This window comes from Neolamprologus brichardi, chromosome 5 (assembly GCF_056152115.1).
Source record: "Neolamprologus brichardi isolate AB-2024 chromosome 5, ASM5615211v1, whole genome shotgun sequence".
NCBI lineage: Eukaryota > Metazoa > Chordata > Actinopteri > Cichliformes > Cichlidae > Neolamprologus > Neolamprologus brichardi.
Window position 1 is genome coordinate 7,287,091 of NC_142108.1, and position 20,018 is coordinate 7,307,108.

The 20,018-nt window shown below is 42.3% G+C and overlaps 1 protein-coding gene and 1 non-coding gene across 2 annotated transcripts; both read right to left on the reverse strand.

Annotated features, from left to right (window-relative positions):
• Positions 1 to 2,555: 2,555 nt before the first annotated feature.
• On the reverse strand, positions 2,556 to 2,628 carry trnaf-gaa (transfer RNA phenylalanine (anticodon GAA)). Its single transcript has one exon. It is a non-coding gene; the product is annotated as a tRNA-Phe (tRNA).
• Positions 2,629 to 4,929: 2,301 nt separating this feature from the next.
• On the reverse strand, positions 4,930 to 19,089 carry LOC102782204 (G protein-coupled receptor 22-like). Its single transcript, XM_006784644.3, has 2 exons — positions 18,887 to 19,089; positions 4,930 to 7,953 (listed from the first exon to the last, which is right to left on the reverse strand). The coding sequence occupies exon 2, from the start codon at positions 7,840 to 7,842 to the stop codon at positions 6,304 to 6,306; it is 1,539 nt and encodes a 512-aa protein (XP_006784707.2). The 5' UTR covers positions 7,843 to 7,953; positions 18,887 to 19,089; the 3' UTR covers positions 4,930 to 6,303.
• Between the last annotated feature and the right edge of the window lie 929 nt (positions 19,090 to 20,018).

The following is a 20,018-nucleotide window of genomic DNA, read 5'->3' on the forward strand; positions in this document are numbered from 1 at the left end:
GGCTTCCAGTTTTCTTTCTTGATGAATAGAGACAGACAAGCAAATGTGCACAGAGTGGTACTGGATAGTAATAAAATTAATATCTGAACAGCTAAGCTAAGCTGAACATGTGGGTACACATGATAGTCGTAGGTCGTACCCATGGTGCATTTTAAAATCCGGCTCACATACAGGGATGACAGCTGTTGACTCTCTTTTTTCCCCCCTTTAATCACTGTTTATAGTCGGTGACATAGAAAAACATTCAGCAGCTGAAGAGACAGATTTTTCTAATTATCCATTGAAGTTATAAACAAAGGCAGAGAGAGTGTAAACACAGGATTTCGTTTAATCCGGTGACCAACAACATGACTCCCAGAGAACAGTAATGATGCTCTGTATATGCTAAATGTGTAAATAGACATTTGATAACGTCATCAGCATATAAACTTTGGCAGGTCATGTTTCGTGTCATGTTTGGTGTTTACAGCTTGTTCTACTACACCTGAGTAGGACACTGAATAGTACGGGAATATAAAACCTGGAAAAGTTACTGCTGCTTTATATATAGCTAGAAAAATAATCAAAGAAATCTGCGAGATTTAGACAGACACATCTTGATGCACGCTCAATCATCCAGGGAAGTAAATCTCCAAAAGTTGATTCTGTTCATCTGGACGTAGCGTTTTGTGGGAGAAACGTTTCGTCACTCATCCAAGTGACTTCTTCAGTCTCAGCTGACTGCAGGTCAGCTGCAGGACCAAATCGTTTCTCCCACAAAACGCTACGTCCAGATGAACAGAATCAACTTTTGGAGATAGACAGACACAGTTAAACCAGTACCAGTCTTTTTTTTTTTCTTTTTTTTTAAAGCATAATAGTAACAGTCTCTCAGCACTGTTAAACATTTCTGTAAATTGTACAGATACCAATTCAGTTTTACAGTTTTGCAGATGCAGCTTCTTCTGTATTTTTCCCATAAATAATAAATGCAATAATAGATTGCAGTGCATCATAGGAATTTAGCGTGATGTCATGCTCTCAACCTGTCTAATAACAATGATCATTTATTCTTTTTACTTTATGAAAGCATATTTCTAAAACCTGCCGAGACGTATGTCATGAACCACTCTGCTTCTAGTTCAACCTGTTCAATCTGTTTGGCAAATGGCACAGAAATGAGGAAAGTTTGTCGGTTAGAAGTCACTTTGCTCCAGTTATGCAAGCCTTGAAGCCATTCCAAATTAGTCGAGACGTCTGTGGGAGCTGCTTGAAAATGGAACGCTACTGAATAGATTTTTTTTTTTTTTTTGATTAATTAGAGCAAAAACATCCTTTCCTTGTGCCTGTCCATCCGCCCGGCTGGCTGGACCGCTCTCCACCTGTGAGGTTTTTATTCAACCACCAAACTGAATTGGTGAACTGGGCTTGATTGGCTTCTCCAGGCATTCTTTGTTGCTCTCCAAGACCACTGGGAAAACAGCCAGCAGGAAACCAGATGACAGCAGTGGAAAGTGTGAACAACAATGAAGAGGAAGAGAGAGGGAACCTTGCATAACCAACAGCACAGGATATTATGTGGTGACAAATTACATGGCAACAAATGAGGGAGGAGAGACAATGAAAATGCATACAATTAATTTGAATGATCTGCTAAAGTTTGGGTTTTAAATAAGTATGGCTAAGCTGAAAAGGTGTACATTGTATTCTCAGCATTGTCACTGTTAAATATAACAATCCATATTAAAAATGCAGTGTAACATTGGTCGCCCAGTGTCTTACAAACTAAAAAATCTTATTTACAGGATAATTTAAGTGTTCAGTATTCTGATATCATATTTGGTAACTGCAGTACATTCAGCTGAGCACTGTCACATTTCTTCAGAGGAAATTCAAATATTACTGCAGCTTCTAAGTCCTAAATGCTACTTCAACTGCCTTCCTGTTACCAGTCCTCTTCAGTGTCTTTCTGAGTCTGCAGACATTATGTATGCAAACACAAACCATCTGAACACTTTGCACCTTGTTAGATCCCTGAACCGCTTTCTGTCTTTTCATTATCATTGCGCTGCTGATTAACACATCACCACAGAGAGCCAGTTGGCTGTTCATTCCGGTTTCAAAAGGAATGACGCAAATTCGTGACCCATTTGGTGCCCTGTGGTCCCAGGCCTGCTCTCTTGGACTGAGGCCTTCTTGCTTGTACACACCCCGGCTGGCACTCAGATCAGAACAGCTGAGACACAGTCAGAACATCCAAATAGTCCCATATACCTACCGCAGTCCCATTGAGGCTCCTCTGGTGCGTTCTGCTGTCTGCTGCGACTGGTATTTAACACAAGCACATTACATTGCATAGTTACATAATTTTTCAAGTGTTTTAGCCAGACCTTTCAGAAACCTATTGAAACAAATGCTACTCCTTTGTGGCCTAGTAGCTGGCAGTACATTAGACATACTTCTTTATCAATTCCATAAACGCAGATGCAGTTTAAAATCACAATTAAAGTAGTAGCACTTAAAAATGATGCATAAAGAGAGTTGGAACACTTAAAAAAACTTGGCCATTGCCCGCTTGCCGAAACCCGGGATCGAACCAGGGACCTTTAGATCTTCAGTCTAACGCTCTCCCAACTGAGCTATTTCGGCTGGCGTATGTAACCGCCGCCATCTACCGGCTATAACAAAATGGTCATGTTTCGCTATATTTCGGTTGTAGTGATGACTACCGAATGCAAACTGTGATGTATACATCTGGAGCGCATTTCATTTAATAGTAGTTTGCACATGTCCGTTTAAAACCGCATAAATGAATTAACTGAGTAACATGAACATTTCAGTTTATGTCGATTAAAAAACAATAATAAATCTAACTTCATTAGAGGACTGCATATTCCACTTTCATATCTCACGAGCCTGTGCTTTCAAATGTATAGTTCGAGGCTCCACAAACTCGGTCATGAAATATCCACGTCTGCTATTTGCAACTTCCCCACCAGAGGGCGCTCTATCACAGGACATTAAGTGCCACAAGCCCTCTAGACAAGATTTGAACGCTATTCTTTCCTTTTCCTGCATCCATTAGCTATTACCAATAACATCTTATTTACGATACACTGAAAGATCAGCCTAAATTAGCGTATTATGGCATGCAGTCACATACAGTGTGTCATTCAGTGGATGGCTAGTAGTATATAGGCCAATACACAATACAATACAATATAATATAAGCTTAAATTGACCCCAGTTTTACAATATCATGTGTCTTCCTCTTTACACAAACCTACTACATTTCTCAGTTTTTTTAGGTTACGCATGGCCTGAACCATTTTCCTGTATTCCCATATGTTTGTTATTCTTTAATGAGAACTAGCTTTAGGCATAAAAGCTGCAAACACTGAGCTGAAACATGCCCCTGCTGAAGTGAGACATGGACTTTAGATGCTTAGAGCCATCAGCTCCAAAAATTCCACATAAAACCAGTTTCTACTGGTTCACATTACATGCACTCCTTCACTGTAGCTTGTGATCACCTCACTGTGTGCCAGAAAGAATGCTGGCTTTTCCCATAAAAGTGTATCTGCACGGATATCCTTACAACTCAACACTCCGTCCTCTACATTTCGTAGTCCTCACATGATTTATAGAAATTGGTTGCCACGCTGTGAGCCAAGAGAAATGGATGGTTCATTTAAAAAGTAAAAGACGAGGTACCTTTTAGGGTAGCCACTCCTGACCATTTATTCCTGATGTCTGTCCAACTAAATTAGCTTTAACCTTTAACCCCAAAACAGCACCTAGGATAGAAGAGGGCACTTTATCATATCCATACTCCGCTGTGCAATGTTAGAGAATAACCCTTGAGGTTCAGTGTAAATGTCCATTAGTGTAAAACGTTTTTTTTCCATTTACAAAAAAATAAATTAAAAATGATTTATTTATATGTCATTTAATTTTAACCAAAATTCTGTCACTGGTATTTGCAGTGGCCTAATTGTTCTTTCCAGGTTGAAGTGCTGCTGAATTAGCCTACTTTACCTTGCAGGCTTCATCCCACATGGATGACCTTCTTTTTTTCCCCTATATTGCCGAGGTCTGTAGCGCCTCCCTCCCACGCAACACAAAGCCCACGCCACGTTTTCAAACATGCAGGCAGCTTTTGAGCCGCTATGCCGCCATGAGCCACAGGAGAGTTCAGTGGGAGGGGCATGTGATGATTACTGCCAGGTATAGGTGCCTGCATTCCTACAGAGGGCACTTTTACTGAACATGAACGCACAGACTGAAATAGCACATCTTCACATAAGAAAGCCTACAGCGCCGAGGTTTGAGTTTAGCACACCAACCAGTGGTAAGACAAGACTAAAATTATCACATGTAAATGGCACTACCCACTCATTATTGGCTGCATCTGATGGTGATAAATGAACACATCCACAAACACAATGTACCGTTTGTTCAACACAGAGACCACACAAAGCAAATGTTAAAGCGACTATTCGTCTCACCAACAAATGGAGGAGTCTCTGTATGCATGTGCGCATCACATCTTTGTGTCATACTTGCTGATGAAGTTCATTTGGGGAGTTCGAGATCGGTTGGATGCAGTTATGTTCTGTTCAGACGTCGCTGTATGCTCTCATGTGCGATTTCACCAGGTGGACACACAGAGATTCCTTGATGTATGAGCAAGATTCTGTGGGGACATTATGTTCTTTTGCAGCATAGCATAGATATCAGCATAGAGTGATTATATAGGCTATATGTACGGAGCTGCACATTGTCCTCATGTTATTCCTCTTGCAGGAGGCTTAAAAAAACCTAGTGAAGAAATGTAAAACCTGACATTATCAAGTTGTTTTTTTTAACTTGGACGAAGTCTGAGTAGCTCTGACCCCTAGCTGGAAATTTAAACAAACTTGCAACACAGCACACACGCAAAAGAAAAACTCAATTCATTCTTTTAATTCACTGTTTTGTGACACATTCACATAAAAACACTGTGGAGAAAACTTCTAAAGATATTCTTGGTGTACATATAATATATATTTTCACTTGTTAACATTCACTAATGCATTATTAGTGTGATAAATCACACGGCCACTGCAATGAACGATAGCGTGAGTACAGTGTTGGAGCAGTGAACACAAGCAGGTAAAGTCAACACTACTCTTTATAACGCCAGGAAGCCGTCAGGGCCCAGCTGTGGTGACCGTTACACTCCTCTCGGAGGGGCTGACCTGCGGGACCGCATGTCTGGGTGCAACGACACAGGGACGAGGCGGCTGGATCACTGCTCTGCTCTAGGAAAGTCGTTTTATAACCACACACTTCAGTTTCATCATGTGGGCAGTATTTACATCATTTACATGAATTTTCTTCTAAACAGCTTTACATCTAAAATGCAGTCTAAGACTATAGACCTGGAATAAACACAGTATCTGTGAATGATGAGCTGTGTCTTTTCTTTCCCATCACGAGTCACATGAGAAGATTTCTCATGCTAACAGTGAACGCGAATCTACAGCCAGCGGCCAGTTAACTTAGTTTAGCATAACGAGTGGAAACAGGGGGAGACAGCTAGACTGCAATACCAAATAATATATTACACCATTTGCTATAAACTGGGGGGCAAAAGAAGTGTTGCGAAATCTTATGCAAGCGCTTTAATATCTTAGCACACGATAAACTCACACTAAAGCAAAACTTGATTTACTAATTTACACTTTTAACTGTCCTCTGACTTGTTCTTTATCGTCTCTCTCCCAGGCCGACCCTGAAAAGTTAAAAGTTCATCAGCTGTCACTGAGCCTTCCATTTAAATATCTGACATGCTCCCTTTTTTTGTTCCGAATGCACAGTATACCGTTTAGCGGAACGTTTAAGGCAGAGATAATATTAAATACATTCAAAGAATTTATGTGTTTGAAGTGTATCGACATTTTTTTAAAGCCTTGGAGGCTTTAAGTGGGAGAAGGCAGATGATATCTTCTGCTGGCTAAACACATTCATCGGTTATGTAAGCACCACTATGAGGATGCTCTATTATTCAGCTCCATATGTAAATAGACTTCAGTGACTCACAGAGTGCAAACTATGTACAGTGTGTGTTGAATGATTCTCTGCAGAGGCTGTGAGCGCCACAGTGATTGTGACACCCTGCTTCCACTGCAGCCTGCGCTGAGGTGAGAGTGTAGCAGGAGCTTGGTGCTGGTGGTTACATTTAAACGTCTCCCCAAGGTGTAAATGTGATTTGCACATTTCTCACACCGGCTTCTCGCACCGGTGAGCTTCATTATGGAGCCTGACCTGCATGTTTCAGTCTCACAGGGCTTCTCCCAGGCAGCGTTTGGTGCCTTCGCTCGCTTCTAGACGCACCTGCCTGCTGGTCTTTCGGTTGTCCACCCAGGAGTTGTGTATGACAGCCCCACCTGGAGAAGGGTCTACCTGGAGCAGGGACACCACCCTCTTTTTAACCTTGGCGCGAAGGGCACGGCGCAGTTTCTGTCGGGTGAAAGCGTACAGCAGCGGGTGGGAGACGGTGGTTCCGTAAGCCAGAGCGAGGAACCAGAGGCGTAGGCTGACGAGGACGTCGCTGGGGCCGATGCCCAGGATTAGGACGTTGGTCACTGAGAGGGGAGCCCAGCAGCCCAGAAAGGTCGAAATGATGATGAGGGACATCTTAAAGACACGTCTCTGACGCTCTCGACGATCTCGATGTCGTCTCACTGCCCGCCGCAGGGCGATGATGGCCGACACGGAAGCCTGAACGCCCACTGTGGCTGGCATGGGGGTGGCAGCGCCCGTGTCAGAGCTGACGAGCGGAGCAGAGGAGGACAGGGCATGGGGGGAGGTAGCTGTCGGGGTTGGGGATGGGATGAGGGGAGGGTGGCTGAGCTGTTTGGTATTATCTGTCGTGCACTGTTCTCCTCCTAACTCCCCACCATCAGTCGTTAGCCCCGGCTTCTCCTTTTTTTGTCTCTTGTGGCGCCCTCTGCAGGAGGGGCCCCTGAACCGCTGGCCCTTTTTCATGTGGGAACCGATGCGGATGTTTAAAGCCCTCAATATTCTGGAGTAGGTAAACAACATGACTGCCACCGTGGTGAAGAAGATGGGCACTTGGAGGATAAGATGGTAATACCTACCGGGGCCGGTGTGAAAGCCCTGACCACCAACACATAGGACGGTCCGGTTACGCCATGCTGGCGCCACGGTGGAACTAATGTCATACGAGGACAAAGGCAAGGATTTCTCTTGCCCCGTCTCCCCTGCTTCTTCTTCGGTGGACCACTGCAACTCCAAGAATGGGATAAAAAACACAGCGACCGAGGTGATCCAGACGGCGATCAGCAGCAACGCCGCCCTGTGTGTCGTCAGCAGCCTGTTGGCCGGTCGTACCGAGATGTCGTATCGGTCCAAGCTGATAACCAGGATGTTGATGGCTGTGGCGATGCTGGCAAAGGTGACACAGGCCTCGTGGAAGCAGCACACCAAGGCCAGGTTGGGTCCCGGAGGCAGAAGAACAACAACCAGAGTGAGGGGCACACACAGCACGCACACCGCCACATCCAGCACGTGGAGGTTGACGGTCACCATGTTGCTCACAGAGTCCACTAAATTGGATTGGGAGCAATAGAGAACCAGCACAGTCAGGTTGCTGCTGAATCCCAACACCAGCTCCAGCATGAGGAAGGCGGTGAGTGACACCTGGAAGCCCAGCGAGTACGGAGGGTACCAGGACGCAGGGGTGCTGAAAGAGCCGCCGCCTCCTCGCTCCTGAAGGACTCCGAGTCCCTCCAGCCCAGCGGCTGTCCGAACCCCATAAGTAGTGGCCGGGCCTGACGTGTAGCTGCCGGTCTCCATGACGACCTCTCAGTCTTCATATATTGTATCAGTTGCACTGCTGATGAGCTTCCATGATGCACCTGGCCGATCCTCCATGATGCAGGGATGAATAACAGCTCTGTGACAGCGCTGCGGAGAAGGGAACACAACGCAGACAGATGAGAGATGAACTGTGCAGGAGAAAATCAAAACACATTATTCTCTCTCGCAGCGTGGCAGAGATCACAACATAACTTTGGATAAAAACAGAGATCATAACTTATCCATGTTTACCAAAAGAATTCTGTCTGTCTGTCTAACACATTTGCACGCATTAACTCCAGCATCTGCAGATTGAGCAGGTGCTGCATTATGCATCAATCCATCCTTCATTCTGTCTCCTATCAGTATTACCATTCTGACTCAGCCACAGCTTGAGACGTGAACACAAGCTGCCAGAACAGCAGGCCGTCGCAATAGGCCATCACTAATGTGTACTGGAGCTCTGGGGAATGACCCAAATTGAATGGAGCTAAATAATCAGACCTGCAAGCAATCAACTACTCTCAGTGGATCAGTAAATACAACACACTCAGCAGGTTACACAAAATTGGTTATGATCTTTTCTCTGCCAGCTGTAACAGACCGCATAATGCATTTAAAATAGCTCCAGCACCGAAGGGGCATGTTTATTGGAAAGTGTTGGTAAGCCTTTGCCAGCTGACAAGCATACATACAGACATACACATAGCATCGATGCCAACATCAGGGTGTAATTTGAAGAGTTACACTACTTCCCTTAAAGTACTGTAAAAACCCAAAGGAATGACTGTAAAATACTCCAGACATAACTAATCATAAGTCAGACCTTTAATGTGATCACTTTTTAAAACAGATACTGCTCATTTTAGGCCCAGGGCAAAGGCGGGTAGAGCTGCCTTTCCTAAATACCCTAAATTTATTATGTGCCTAGTGTTTATGATTGTAGTGATAGAACAATGTGAGTCCGAACGATGACAAGGAAATCAACTTATATAACGCTTTTAAAACCTTATTCTTGGGACTTTTTAAGCCTGTTATATGAGATTTGACGGGTGATCCTGTCAATGTGGATAAACGCTAAAACGACAGCTCAAATAATTGCCACATTGCAAAAATGTTAGACAAGGAGTAAGAATTTCTTCTGGAATGATTTTGATCACACTGGCACGGACTAAAACTAAAGAAACTATTTGTGTTTCCCTTTTTTTCTAAAGAACAGTTTTTACTTCACCTAACTAAAAATGAGTTTTCCAGCGCAGCATATTAAAGAGTTAACTATAGTTAACCTCGGTGTGCCCACGGACACAGCCTATCCTTACTGATAAACACCAGCAGCATGTCATTGTTACATCAACAGCTACAAGATTAAAGTCAGTGTGTAAAACACAGCCGCTCATCATTGATTGTGGAGGGGGTGCGGAAACTAATTGCACCTGCGGGAAATCAACCGAACAAGTGAAATCACGGCTTCATATGTCTCTAAATTGCTATCTGAATGAATATCTTGGCATCAGGTGCTCAAAACATTTCGCGACTAGCCTCCGAGTCGACAGCACAGGAAACTGACTCCAGCACAACAAGTCGAGCCTGAAATATCAACCTCCGCTCTGGTAACAAGGCATTCAGCTGAGTGATAGACTCATTTTCTCCTCACCTCCGTTACCACGGAAACCACGCTACAAGGAACTACGTTAATGAGGGCACAGGTACCCCGGTGCTGAAGTGCGGGACACTGAGCAGTAGAGTAGTAGTAGTTAGAACAGCTCTCAGCTACAAATCGGAGAGCTTGAAACGTGCCGCATTCCTGCGGAAAAGACAGAGGAGACCGAATAAGTGATGGATGATGGGGCTTCCTGCTCAGCTTTGAGCCAACAGTGCCAGCAGCGGTAAAAGCCTTGTGCTACAGATGTTTTGAATAACGTGTCTTATAATCCATGTCACAATGACTCTGCTGACTTTAGTGCGTTCCCTTTTTTCCCTTAGCAATACAAACAACTCAGTGTGGAAGGAAATCAAAGTCCCACGAGATTGTGATTAAACTATTTTTAATTCATATAAGCAAATTCTACGAAATCTAAGTTATGGCAGCACTGACTAAGCCAGAAAGGATGCAGATTCCTGGATCAACTTTTAACCGTAAAAGTGTCCCTCGAGGACGCAGCGACAGATAAAGAGGATAAAACTGTTGGGGTCAAGGGTTTGGGTTTTTCCTTTGATTTGCCTCTTGTCTGTTCTTCATGGGGATTTAAGGAGAAATTAAAGAGGGGCCACTGGGGGAAAAAAACAAAACATGGGTTTGGTGGGGGAAAAAATAAACAACAACAAAAACTGAGTGAGGAGCTGATGGTGTGCAAGAGCGCAGACTCTCGCAGCAACTTTGCTGGACTCGGATTGGAGGTTTCCAGCTGGCCTGATCGTCCACAGACTGTCTGATTGTAGCAAGGGATTGGAGGGAGAAGGTATGAATCCATTTAAATGAATTCATACCTTTAAAAGTGTGCGTGCGATTACAGCAAACGCCTGAGTGAGGGAAGGAAGTAGAAAAGAAGGGTGAACCAGACGCAGCGGTAAACAAGATGTCCCAGGGAGCAGAGGTGGCAGTCTTACATCAGCCTTCCTCTAACTGCGGCTGGTTTCCTGGTTGCATCCAGTCCCCAAAAGACTGCTTCAGTCCCCAAAGACTCCACTCATGATTGCCTGAGTGAAAAGCTGCGTGATGACTGCGCGGGTTAGACGCTCAGCACAGGAAAGGTGCAGATATTACAGAGCGTAAAATTACAGCAGAAAATCAACCTGCTTGAAAGGCTTTTCTGTGGGGACTGTTATCACAGGCTTCATAGTGTTCTGCTTTAAGAGAACTGTGGCTCTGTTGGGTTTTTTCAAACTTTGCTCTTTTGTCTTTTTGCAAAGGTATGTTTTATAGTTAAATATGATTCATCATCTATATGTTAAAAGGCTCAGTTTCAAAGGGCATTTGTGTGATGCAGACAGGTGAAAAATCAATCAGTGTGCCCCTCCTGCTTGAACCAAAGTGACTCATGTCTGACCCTGGAGAACAACGCGCGGTTTCACACTGCTCTGCATTCACAAGCTGCTTATTAATAATTTGCTTCCTCTTTGAAAAATGCCAATCAGAATGAGACTGAGCGAGTCAAATTCAGAAACCAACACTGCCGCTTTGTCACCATCTCTTTGTTAGAGGAAAGCAAGTCGGAAACCAGGTGCATTTCTTAAGATCCTTTGCTAATTAACTTGCACACCAGGGAGTTCTCCAGGTAACTGTGAATGTGTGTGTGTGTCCATTTTCTGGCTCTGCAACAATATAATAATAAGGCAGTATTCTCACTCAGGCCCCGGCGCGCTGAGAGCCAGGAAAAGCCCACATCGAGGTGCTAGATTTGATAAGTGGCTGGGCTACCTCGGCAACACCTTTTCCCTTCAAACCTGGGACAGGGTAATGAGGTTCAGCTTGATCGCAGTGACACATTTTCAGAGCTCTACAGGTAGTGCTGAGAACTGTGACATTGTGCTCTGTGTGTTCTCTGAAGTTGTAAATTGAGCCAAGGCTATTCCAGTGAAAAGATGACTGGTATTTCAATCTGCTGTAGTTTATTTTTTTAAAATAATGTCATGTTATGGGACATTTCCATTACTCCATGTGCAGGCATGGAAAACCCAAAGCAAGGACGGCAGTTTCAGAGTTAGCAATTTTTTGGCCAGAAAAGGCACAGTAACTTCCTATTCTTCCTCATGGGATGTTGAAAGTTTGTGAAGTCAGCTACTATGTCCTAACACTTTGGTTCTGTACAGGTAAAATAAAAAAAGACTATAATGTGGTGAGCTGAATTTTACTTCCTGCAGTTAGAGCCTGGAAAGCTTTTTCCTGGGTACTGATTGGTTACCTGGGCATGGTTATCTTCCTGTCAAACTCTTGGCAAAAATTCAAATGAAGGCTACTTAAATATTCCTAAGTATTTGTCAAAAAACACCTAAAATACATGGTGTTAGATTCAGTTTCCAAAATCCTGGATGCTACACCAGAACTGCTTTCATAGGACTTAAAAGGGTAACTAATCAGATGTACTCAATTAACTGATCATCAGTAAGTGTGAGCACCTTTATAAAAGCAGATGTTTGGGCAATTTGTGGTCTGGAGGATCCAGGTGTCAGAGCAAGGTCAGATTGCAGTTTCTGTAAACAGTGCCAAATTACAAAAGAAATTAAATGTTACAAACCTCAGAATCTGCAGACTTACAGTAAAATTATCATTCTGTACATATTACAGCAGCTCTGCTCCACAATAAAAGCATCTCATCAGGCCAACCCGCACCCCAAACTTCTCACCCAATGAAAACATTTACTACATGAAATCAAAAATCTAACTGCTAAATAGCTAACCAGGTAGATATATCAGATCAGAATGAGTGGTTTGGCTCCCAAAGAGAAAGTGATGCAACACAGCCAACTTTTTTGTTTTGTTTTGTTGTTGTTTTTAACTCAAAATAAGCATATATTTTTCAAAACTTTCACAATAAAAGCCTTAGTCCAACTGTATATTGTAGTCCTTATTTCATAAAAATGACTGTGTGATGTTTTCTGTTAATTTTTTATGTCATGACCACATACAATATAAATATTTTCATTTGACTCTTCACGATACTTCATATCACATTTGGGGTCTTGAAGCATAAAATATTATATTTATATAATTATTTATTTAATTTGAAGGAGCATCTCTGTCTTGTGTTTGATGTCATTTATATTAAAAATGTTGCTTTTTTTAAATTTGTTTTTTTTATGTCACTGGTTTGTGGTGCTGATTGTGTCCTTTGTAATATTGTTTATGGGCCAGGTTTGGAATTCACTAACTAGCAATCTGACTGATATATCTTTTTTCTGACTTTGTCATTATTGTTTTATTTTGAAAATAAATAGTTTTTCCAAAATGCAATTTAAAAAAAAAAGATTGCTGTGTTTTTCTGTTTGGGTGAAGTCATTTTGAGAAATGTAGGAAATGGACAGATTTTATGCACAAAACCTCTAATCATCAGACAATAATCTGTCAGTATAATGAATATATTTCTAACAGTGCATCAAAGCCTCAGCGGGCAGGTGAATTTACAAAGCCATGCAGCACGTTCAGAGCTAATGCTTTCCACACAGATCTAAGCGATGCCTTGCAACCTCTTCCCCTCTCGTGTGGGGAAACCAGACAGTGTGTGAAAGACACTATATGGCATGTATAATTAAACAGCTAGACACATCAGCAATTCCCAGAAGCAGCAGGACAAAGATTAAAAAGATGAAAGTTAATCTTGCTTTTCCTCTGAGACAAGCTGATGTAACAGGTTTTCAAAGTGACACGGCTAGTGAGAACGGAGGCAGAAACATACATGAATGGGAAATGCACTGGAACTTTATTCTTTTAAAAAAAAGGGAATGCTGTGGAAAACGATGTTTTTATGAATACATAAGAAGGTGAGTGGCACTGAATACACTACTCTTATGGCCCCAGTGGCAGCCTAAGCAGACGTAAACACCACTGGATGATAAGCATGGATGTACTGAAAGAGAAAAACTCAAAGGGAGAAATCTAAAAATAGCAGCAGCACTGAAAGCAGTCTAGAGACACACAGAAAGATGGCCTTGAAGGGGAGGTTAGAAGAGATTAAAATTAGATCTTGGATTTTTCTTCATTCCTTTCACACGTATGTGGAGCCACAGGAAGTCAGCTCTTATTGTGACAGCATGATGAGCCCTGCCATGAAGGGTTAGAGAATTTACATGTGCTATTTTATACAATTGCAACCATGATCGTTTCCTATAAACAGTCCATCAAGTCCACACGAGAGTCAAACCCGGGGACACTGGTTGACATTGCTTGGTTTGATTTGTGCTACCCTGAGGTTCATGCAACGTCCCCTCTGAGGGATTTATGCATGCACCACAGCCGGGCCCAGAGATGACATTTCACAGTGTAATGTGTTTCTAAGAGCTCACGTGTTTCACATGTTTCTGTGAGATTGGGCTTAACTGAAAAGCACTCATGCACATGCTCCTTAGGATGTAGACTGTAGCTGCTGTCCTCAGGTGCAAGCTATTTCTTTAGTTTAAACACTAACCAAAGCGCCTGCTACCCGATGCATGTGTTCCTAACTGGTGGTTAAAACCACACGCTAAAATAAGGAGAATCTCAACATACACAATGTCGTACACAATCTCCAACATTAGGGGTTGATGTGTTCGCTGCTCTACATCTTAAAAACTTTTACTCAGCTTCTAGCTCAAAAACAGTGTTTTTCCTCCACTAAAATATAAAGTTATACAAGATACCTGAAAATCGAATCAGATTAGAAATTCCAACAAAGAAAGGCGCGAGGAGAGAATAAAGTTTCTGCCTGTGCTGCTGTTGAGTGAGTCAGTGTGGCAGCAGGACAGGAAAAGTCGCATTAAAATAAAAAGATAATGTGATCAGTATGTGCAGCGTGAATGTAATCATGTTACATTTATGTTTTGCGATCACTGCATTGGGAAAAATCATCAAATCTAGCTTCTGGGAATCTGATCATTCAAACTTTTGTACAAAAAAAAAAAAAAAGATAAAAGGCAGCTTAATCACAAGAATGCCACCAACAAGCTGAAGGAGCTCTGATTCTCACAAGACATTACAAAGGACAAAGCAGCGCAGAAGAAGAAGAAGAGCAGGGATGACAGCACTGAAGTCTGCAGTGAGGGGGTGACGAACAACACAAAAAGGCTGAAGCTAGCATGAGAACACAGAACATGTACGTTCAGTCGGTGTAATAAACACCCACCAGCACAATGTGTGTGTGAGAGTGTGTGTCTGTGTGTGTGTCTGTGTGTGCACCATGTAGACTCCTGTTGAGACATCAAGCTCTCTCTCTAGTCACCACGCGAAGACAGAGACAAAATGACACATAAGAGCACAACACATTGCTCCTCTGCAGCACAATTGGCTGGAGTAAGACACATACAATCACACACACACACACACAAACACACTTTCACAACAGGATGCCTGCTGAGCTGACAGTAAGTGGTCTTGGAGAAAAAGGTGAAAGAAGAGAAGATGAAAGTTCAGACTGTCTCACAGTGCTGCAAAGGTTTGCCATTATTTGTGCGGCAGCAGATGAAACGATAATAAATCCAGACTGAAGTCTAGATCCTTGAGTGAATCTGTCCTTAAACTTAGATTAAATTACGGTTTCCATGTTCCAACTTCATGCAAAGATCATGCATATTATTATCAAGTGCACGGGAATTTTCTAAAGGTAAACAATAAGCTTCAATGTAAATGCTAGTTTGATATGGTTGTGACGCGAAAAACACAATTAAACACCGCCCTACCACGGCTGATTTTCAAAAGTCTAGTTTTTATTTTATGTTGGTCACTAAAATGTTTTAGTTTTTAGTTAAGTTTGAGTTGTTCTGTACATCTCCATCATCCCTCGCGTGGAGATATGACAGCATGGGCACTGCACAATACAAATTCTACGAGTTCATTTTACAAAACCATTCCTACTCTAGATCCACTTTTTCTGCATCACATACATCACAACAATGGTTACAGTGGAAAGGGAGGAAGCATCAGCAAGAAAATTTTTTGTGAGGAATCATCAATACACCTTTACTAATATGACCTAAAACATCCTCTGATGTTTTTGTCTTTCCACAACATTTCTTCAGGATTAAGATCAGGACTTTTTCTTAGCCACCACAAAACATCATCTTTATTCTTCTTTGTTCGTTCTTTGCACAGCAACTTGTAGGTTTTGCATCACTGTCTTGCTGCGCGCATATTTTATCTTAAATATTTCAGTTCATGTCGTTTGTGTATTTTAGAATTTGAGAGCACGATTCAAAACTCATTGCTCTAACAGTGCCTGTGAGCCTCGTGCAGAGCCATCGAAGTATGACCAAACCATGATACCATCACCACCATGTTTCACAGATTGGATCGTGTTTAGCTGGAACGTTGATCCTTTCGGCTTTTCTGCCTGCAACTGTGGAGCAAATCTGATAGCTGCAGTGTTGTGTGCTGCTTTCTCCTTGCAGCCCTGTCAGGCACACAATTGTTAACTGTTCTGATGGTGGACTCACAAACCTGAACGTTAGTCAATGTGAGAGAGACCTTTCATTGATTAGACCTCCGCGACTATTAAATGTCCCGCTCCTGAAGTGATCTCTGTTGGCTGATCACTCCTGTGGAGGGTAACAAGGTCTTCAGCTTCCTTCATTTGTCTGTCGGTGGATTGATGGAGTCCAGACTCTTCAGAGATGTGTCTCCAGCCCGACGATCATCAGCATCTTGCATTTGTTCGTACCGTTATTCACTTCCTCGCAAGTTGTGGAGATCTGACTTGTGACAGATCCCTATTATTTTGAATAAAAACACAGCTAATCGCCATTCCACTGGATGATATTTGACCATGACTCAGTCTACAAATTAACTGCTAATCTTGGGGGTCACTATCTGTGCATCCGCTTGTGTTCATTAGAGACCCGTCAGACTTTGATAAATGTGGCATTTCTTTTTCCTGGTGACTTAAAATTGAAATGACATGAAAATTCAAGTTGGTGTCAAAATAAATTTAAACTGTAGGAATCAAAACTAGCTGATTTATATTTGCTTGCACTTGAACAGGATACAAAACAAACAAAAGGGAACCAAACGATTTATACTGTGCATAAAGAAACCCTTTACAACATAATATTGTAAGTACTGTAGTGTCTCACCACAGTTTTCAAGCACCGAGGGGCAAAGTAAATGGTCTGCGTCCGTTTGATTGCTTTATTGATCGATTGTCTGGGCTTTTTACAATCTTTAATTTATGACCGCTGTTTAAGTTGCATCCATTTTTTTCTATGGTAGATTATAGCTTTCCTGATGTCATAAATATTTCCATTCATTTCATAATGAAGCTGAAAAAAAAAAAAAATAGAAAAAAAGCAATCAGGAAGGCATGAAATATGTAGACTCCAGAGAATGCTTCAAAAGAGATATGGGGAGTATAATCAAGCAATTTCAGACTTTTTTTTCTAAGAGTAATCTTTAATGCATTCATATCTTTAAATGATGGCTGGGAAGATTGGAGGAGTTAACTTGCACACACACACTGTGAGTGCACCTATTGCCATTTCAGTTACAGACCATCAAACAACTTGGTATTGGGGAAACAAATCCATTATTCAGGCAGACTTCCCAGATGGCAGAGGGGTAATTCAGGTTTGAGCAAAGCATCCTACTGAGGGCCTTTATGTTGTCCTGTTACCTGAATAATTCATTGCAGTGCCAAAATATGGACCTGAAATAGCCAGCCATAGAAAACCTAAGCTGAGGGAAGAGGCAGAACAGGTGAGGAGAGAAGATGTGTGTTGTGAATGAGAGATATGAGAGAAATAGCTTCTTGGTGAAAGCTCATAAGGTTATTTAACTTGGCAAAAGAGCAGTTAGAAGACAGTTTATCCATTTAGTGAGATGGCAACATAGACAGACAGGCACACACACACACACACTTTCTGCCTTCATGTGTCCGGCAGGATTTGCTTTCTCTCCTTCATGTTCACAATCAAAGCCGTTCACAGCAGAACACGGGGACCGTATGGTGGAGACACAGCTCGGACCAAACACTTTCATCAGACTTCTCCCTTTTTCTCTTTACTTTCCTCCACCTCCACACTGTTGTCAGCAGCCGCCCTCCTTTCTCTGTTACTCCTCATCTCGCCTGCTGCGTCTAGTTTCATTTTCCAAGTCGTCCTTTGTCCTCTGCACATCTTTTTTTTTTCTTGTTTTTGTTCTTTGACAAAGTGTTGCTCACGATTAACCGCTGAGACAGAACCTGCATGACGCAGCCCGCAGATTGCACAAGTATCAAGTTATTTATTTGACTTTATAATGGCAGACAGCAAGTCTGACTCTGCCCAGAGCAAATTTAAATTGTTTGTCTTCTGTGCCTCTGAAAATAAATACATCTGGACCACTAACTGCAGCTAATAGTTTTTTCCTTTTTCCATCATCAATTTTCAGATTGTTTTCTTGACTGTTCATTCAATCTAAAAGTATTTTTGAAAAGCAGACTTGCAATCACATCTTTTTCAGACATTTAATCACAGGGAAAAATATATTTCTTTGCCTAAAATGTTTTAAATTGCTGATACTTAACCAAAATAAAGTGCAGGGAGAAGTCTATCTTAACTTTAAGTTTTAAAGTGGTGCAAATGGGGCCAAAATATGGATTTTGTGGTAACTTACCATCATGAATAAAAAATGTGAAGTAGGTATGGTCAGTAATAACTGTAGGCTGGCGGGCTGTGAGATTACGACTTGTGCATGTCCCCAAGGCCGTTGGAGCACACAGCAAAACACAAACTGTTAAGCATTGCAGGCATACACACAATCCAAACAGACAGCCACACTTTGATGCGCGCGGTGAAATGTTTCCAGCGGACCGCGTTGATGACTCCCTCAGGAGCGTGGGAGAAAACACAGAGCTTCGGAGCCCGTAACTGTGTCAAGCACCCACTCCCACACACAGCCGGAGGTTCTAATAAAACCCAGATTCCTCCGCTAAATCGATATTTCGTGAAGCACTCTGAGCCAAAAAAGCGCGCGGAGCGATGCGCAACAACATCTTTAATCACACACGAACCCTGCATACAAAGCTGCATATAGCCCAATCAACACATTAAGTTAGATGCAATCGGCGCTACGTGCAGTCATAATAGTTCATAAACATCAGGTTCTAAATTTGCGTTTAACATACGCTGCGTAAAAGTTAAACTTAAGCATTTTCAAAACTTAAGCAGGTGGTTTAATATGTGAAATCCATCCATACTAATCAACAGACCTTTAATTAGTAACTTTTAATAATGGACGGTGATGACGTGCATGCCAAATACTTGCCAAGCGCTGCGCATTTTATACTGAAATGTCTCCGTCAGATTAATGGATACGTGGATAAACTCGCTTTCGTTTTTTTTTTTAATCCATTTTTTATTTATTGCCAATTAGCACTCTTACCTTTCAGAACCTTGGGCTCAACGATCCATTCCTTCATCGTGAGAGTGCTGATGAGAAGCGTCCCTTCTGTCCAGTGGTGTGTAGGAACCGAGCGCATGCTCAGCGGTAGCAGCTCCAGGAAGGAGTGCTAACAGCAACACAGCCTGGTGGGACAGACAGACGGCTGCAGCTTATCCCCCTGCTGGATCCACAGAGGACTCTGCCGCCTGGATGACTTCAGCTGACTGGGTGAAGGAGGCGGGATCATCACGACCAAACACTGTACACCACTTACAAAGTTAAATGACTAATATTTGAAAATATAGTTGTAGTGGTATTTGAGGAACAGCTTTGAAGCCTGATCTAGATGATTATGAGCCTGTTTTTGTGCAAGAAGCTGCTAAAAAAAAAAAGTTTGAATCACTTTTTACGTTGGTAGCATGGCGATCCAATTTTTTTCTTGAATCAGATTTTACAATACAGCTATAATTTTACAATCAAACCTGGTCAAGGTCAACTAATATTAAAGTTGACTAATATTAAAGCAACACACGGCCAGTTACTTTTACTGGTGCACGTGTGCATAAAAACCCTAAAAATGCAGACAAGCTCCACAGCCTGAAAGAGCTAACACAAGCCAAAGGCATCAACATTGATTAAATCTTTGCTACTTTAAACACACACACTCTTGAGTGGTGCCTCCTTGTTTCCAGACAATGATTGTGGGACAGCAGGACACAGAATGTACCTCATGCCTCATTTCACTGCAAAGAATTTGGAAGAAATGGCCATTGTTAGTATTTGCACTGTGTATACATGAATGTGTGCAAGTAGTTCATGAATTTAGAGACATGGACTGAATATCAAGTGACCAACCCAAGTTATTTTCTGTAGATAATTTCAAAGCAAAAAGGAATCTTCTAGATAACGCTGCGCGACAAGACTACAGTCGCACTCAGTTCATCAGGTTATGCAAGACAGCCACTTAGGCTAAAATCGGTCCTGCTTTTGCCACCGCCTTCCTCAGCAAGATGGCACAAGTGGCACTTCTGCTGCCAGCTGAAAACATCTTTCTCTGTAATGGTTTGCTTCCGTCCCCTCACCCCATGCAGCTGCTAGCTGTTTCCCGTTCCTTCAATCTTTTGCTCTGGTT

Bases quoted from the DNA above. Each gene is read 5' to 3' on its own strand.
- LOC102782204 (XM_006784644.3), bottom strand. From the start codon at position 7,842: ATGGAGACCGGCAGCTACACGTCAGGCCCGGCCACTACTTATGGGGTT.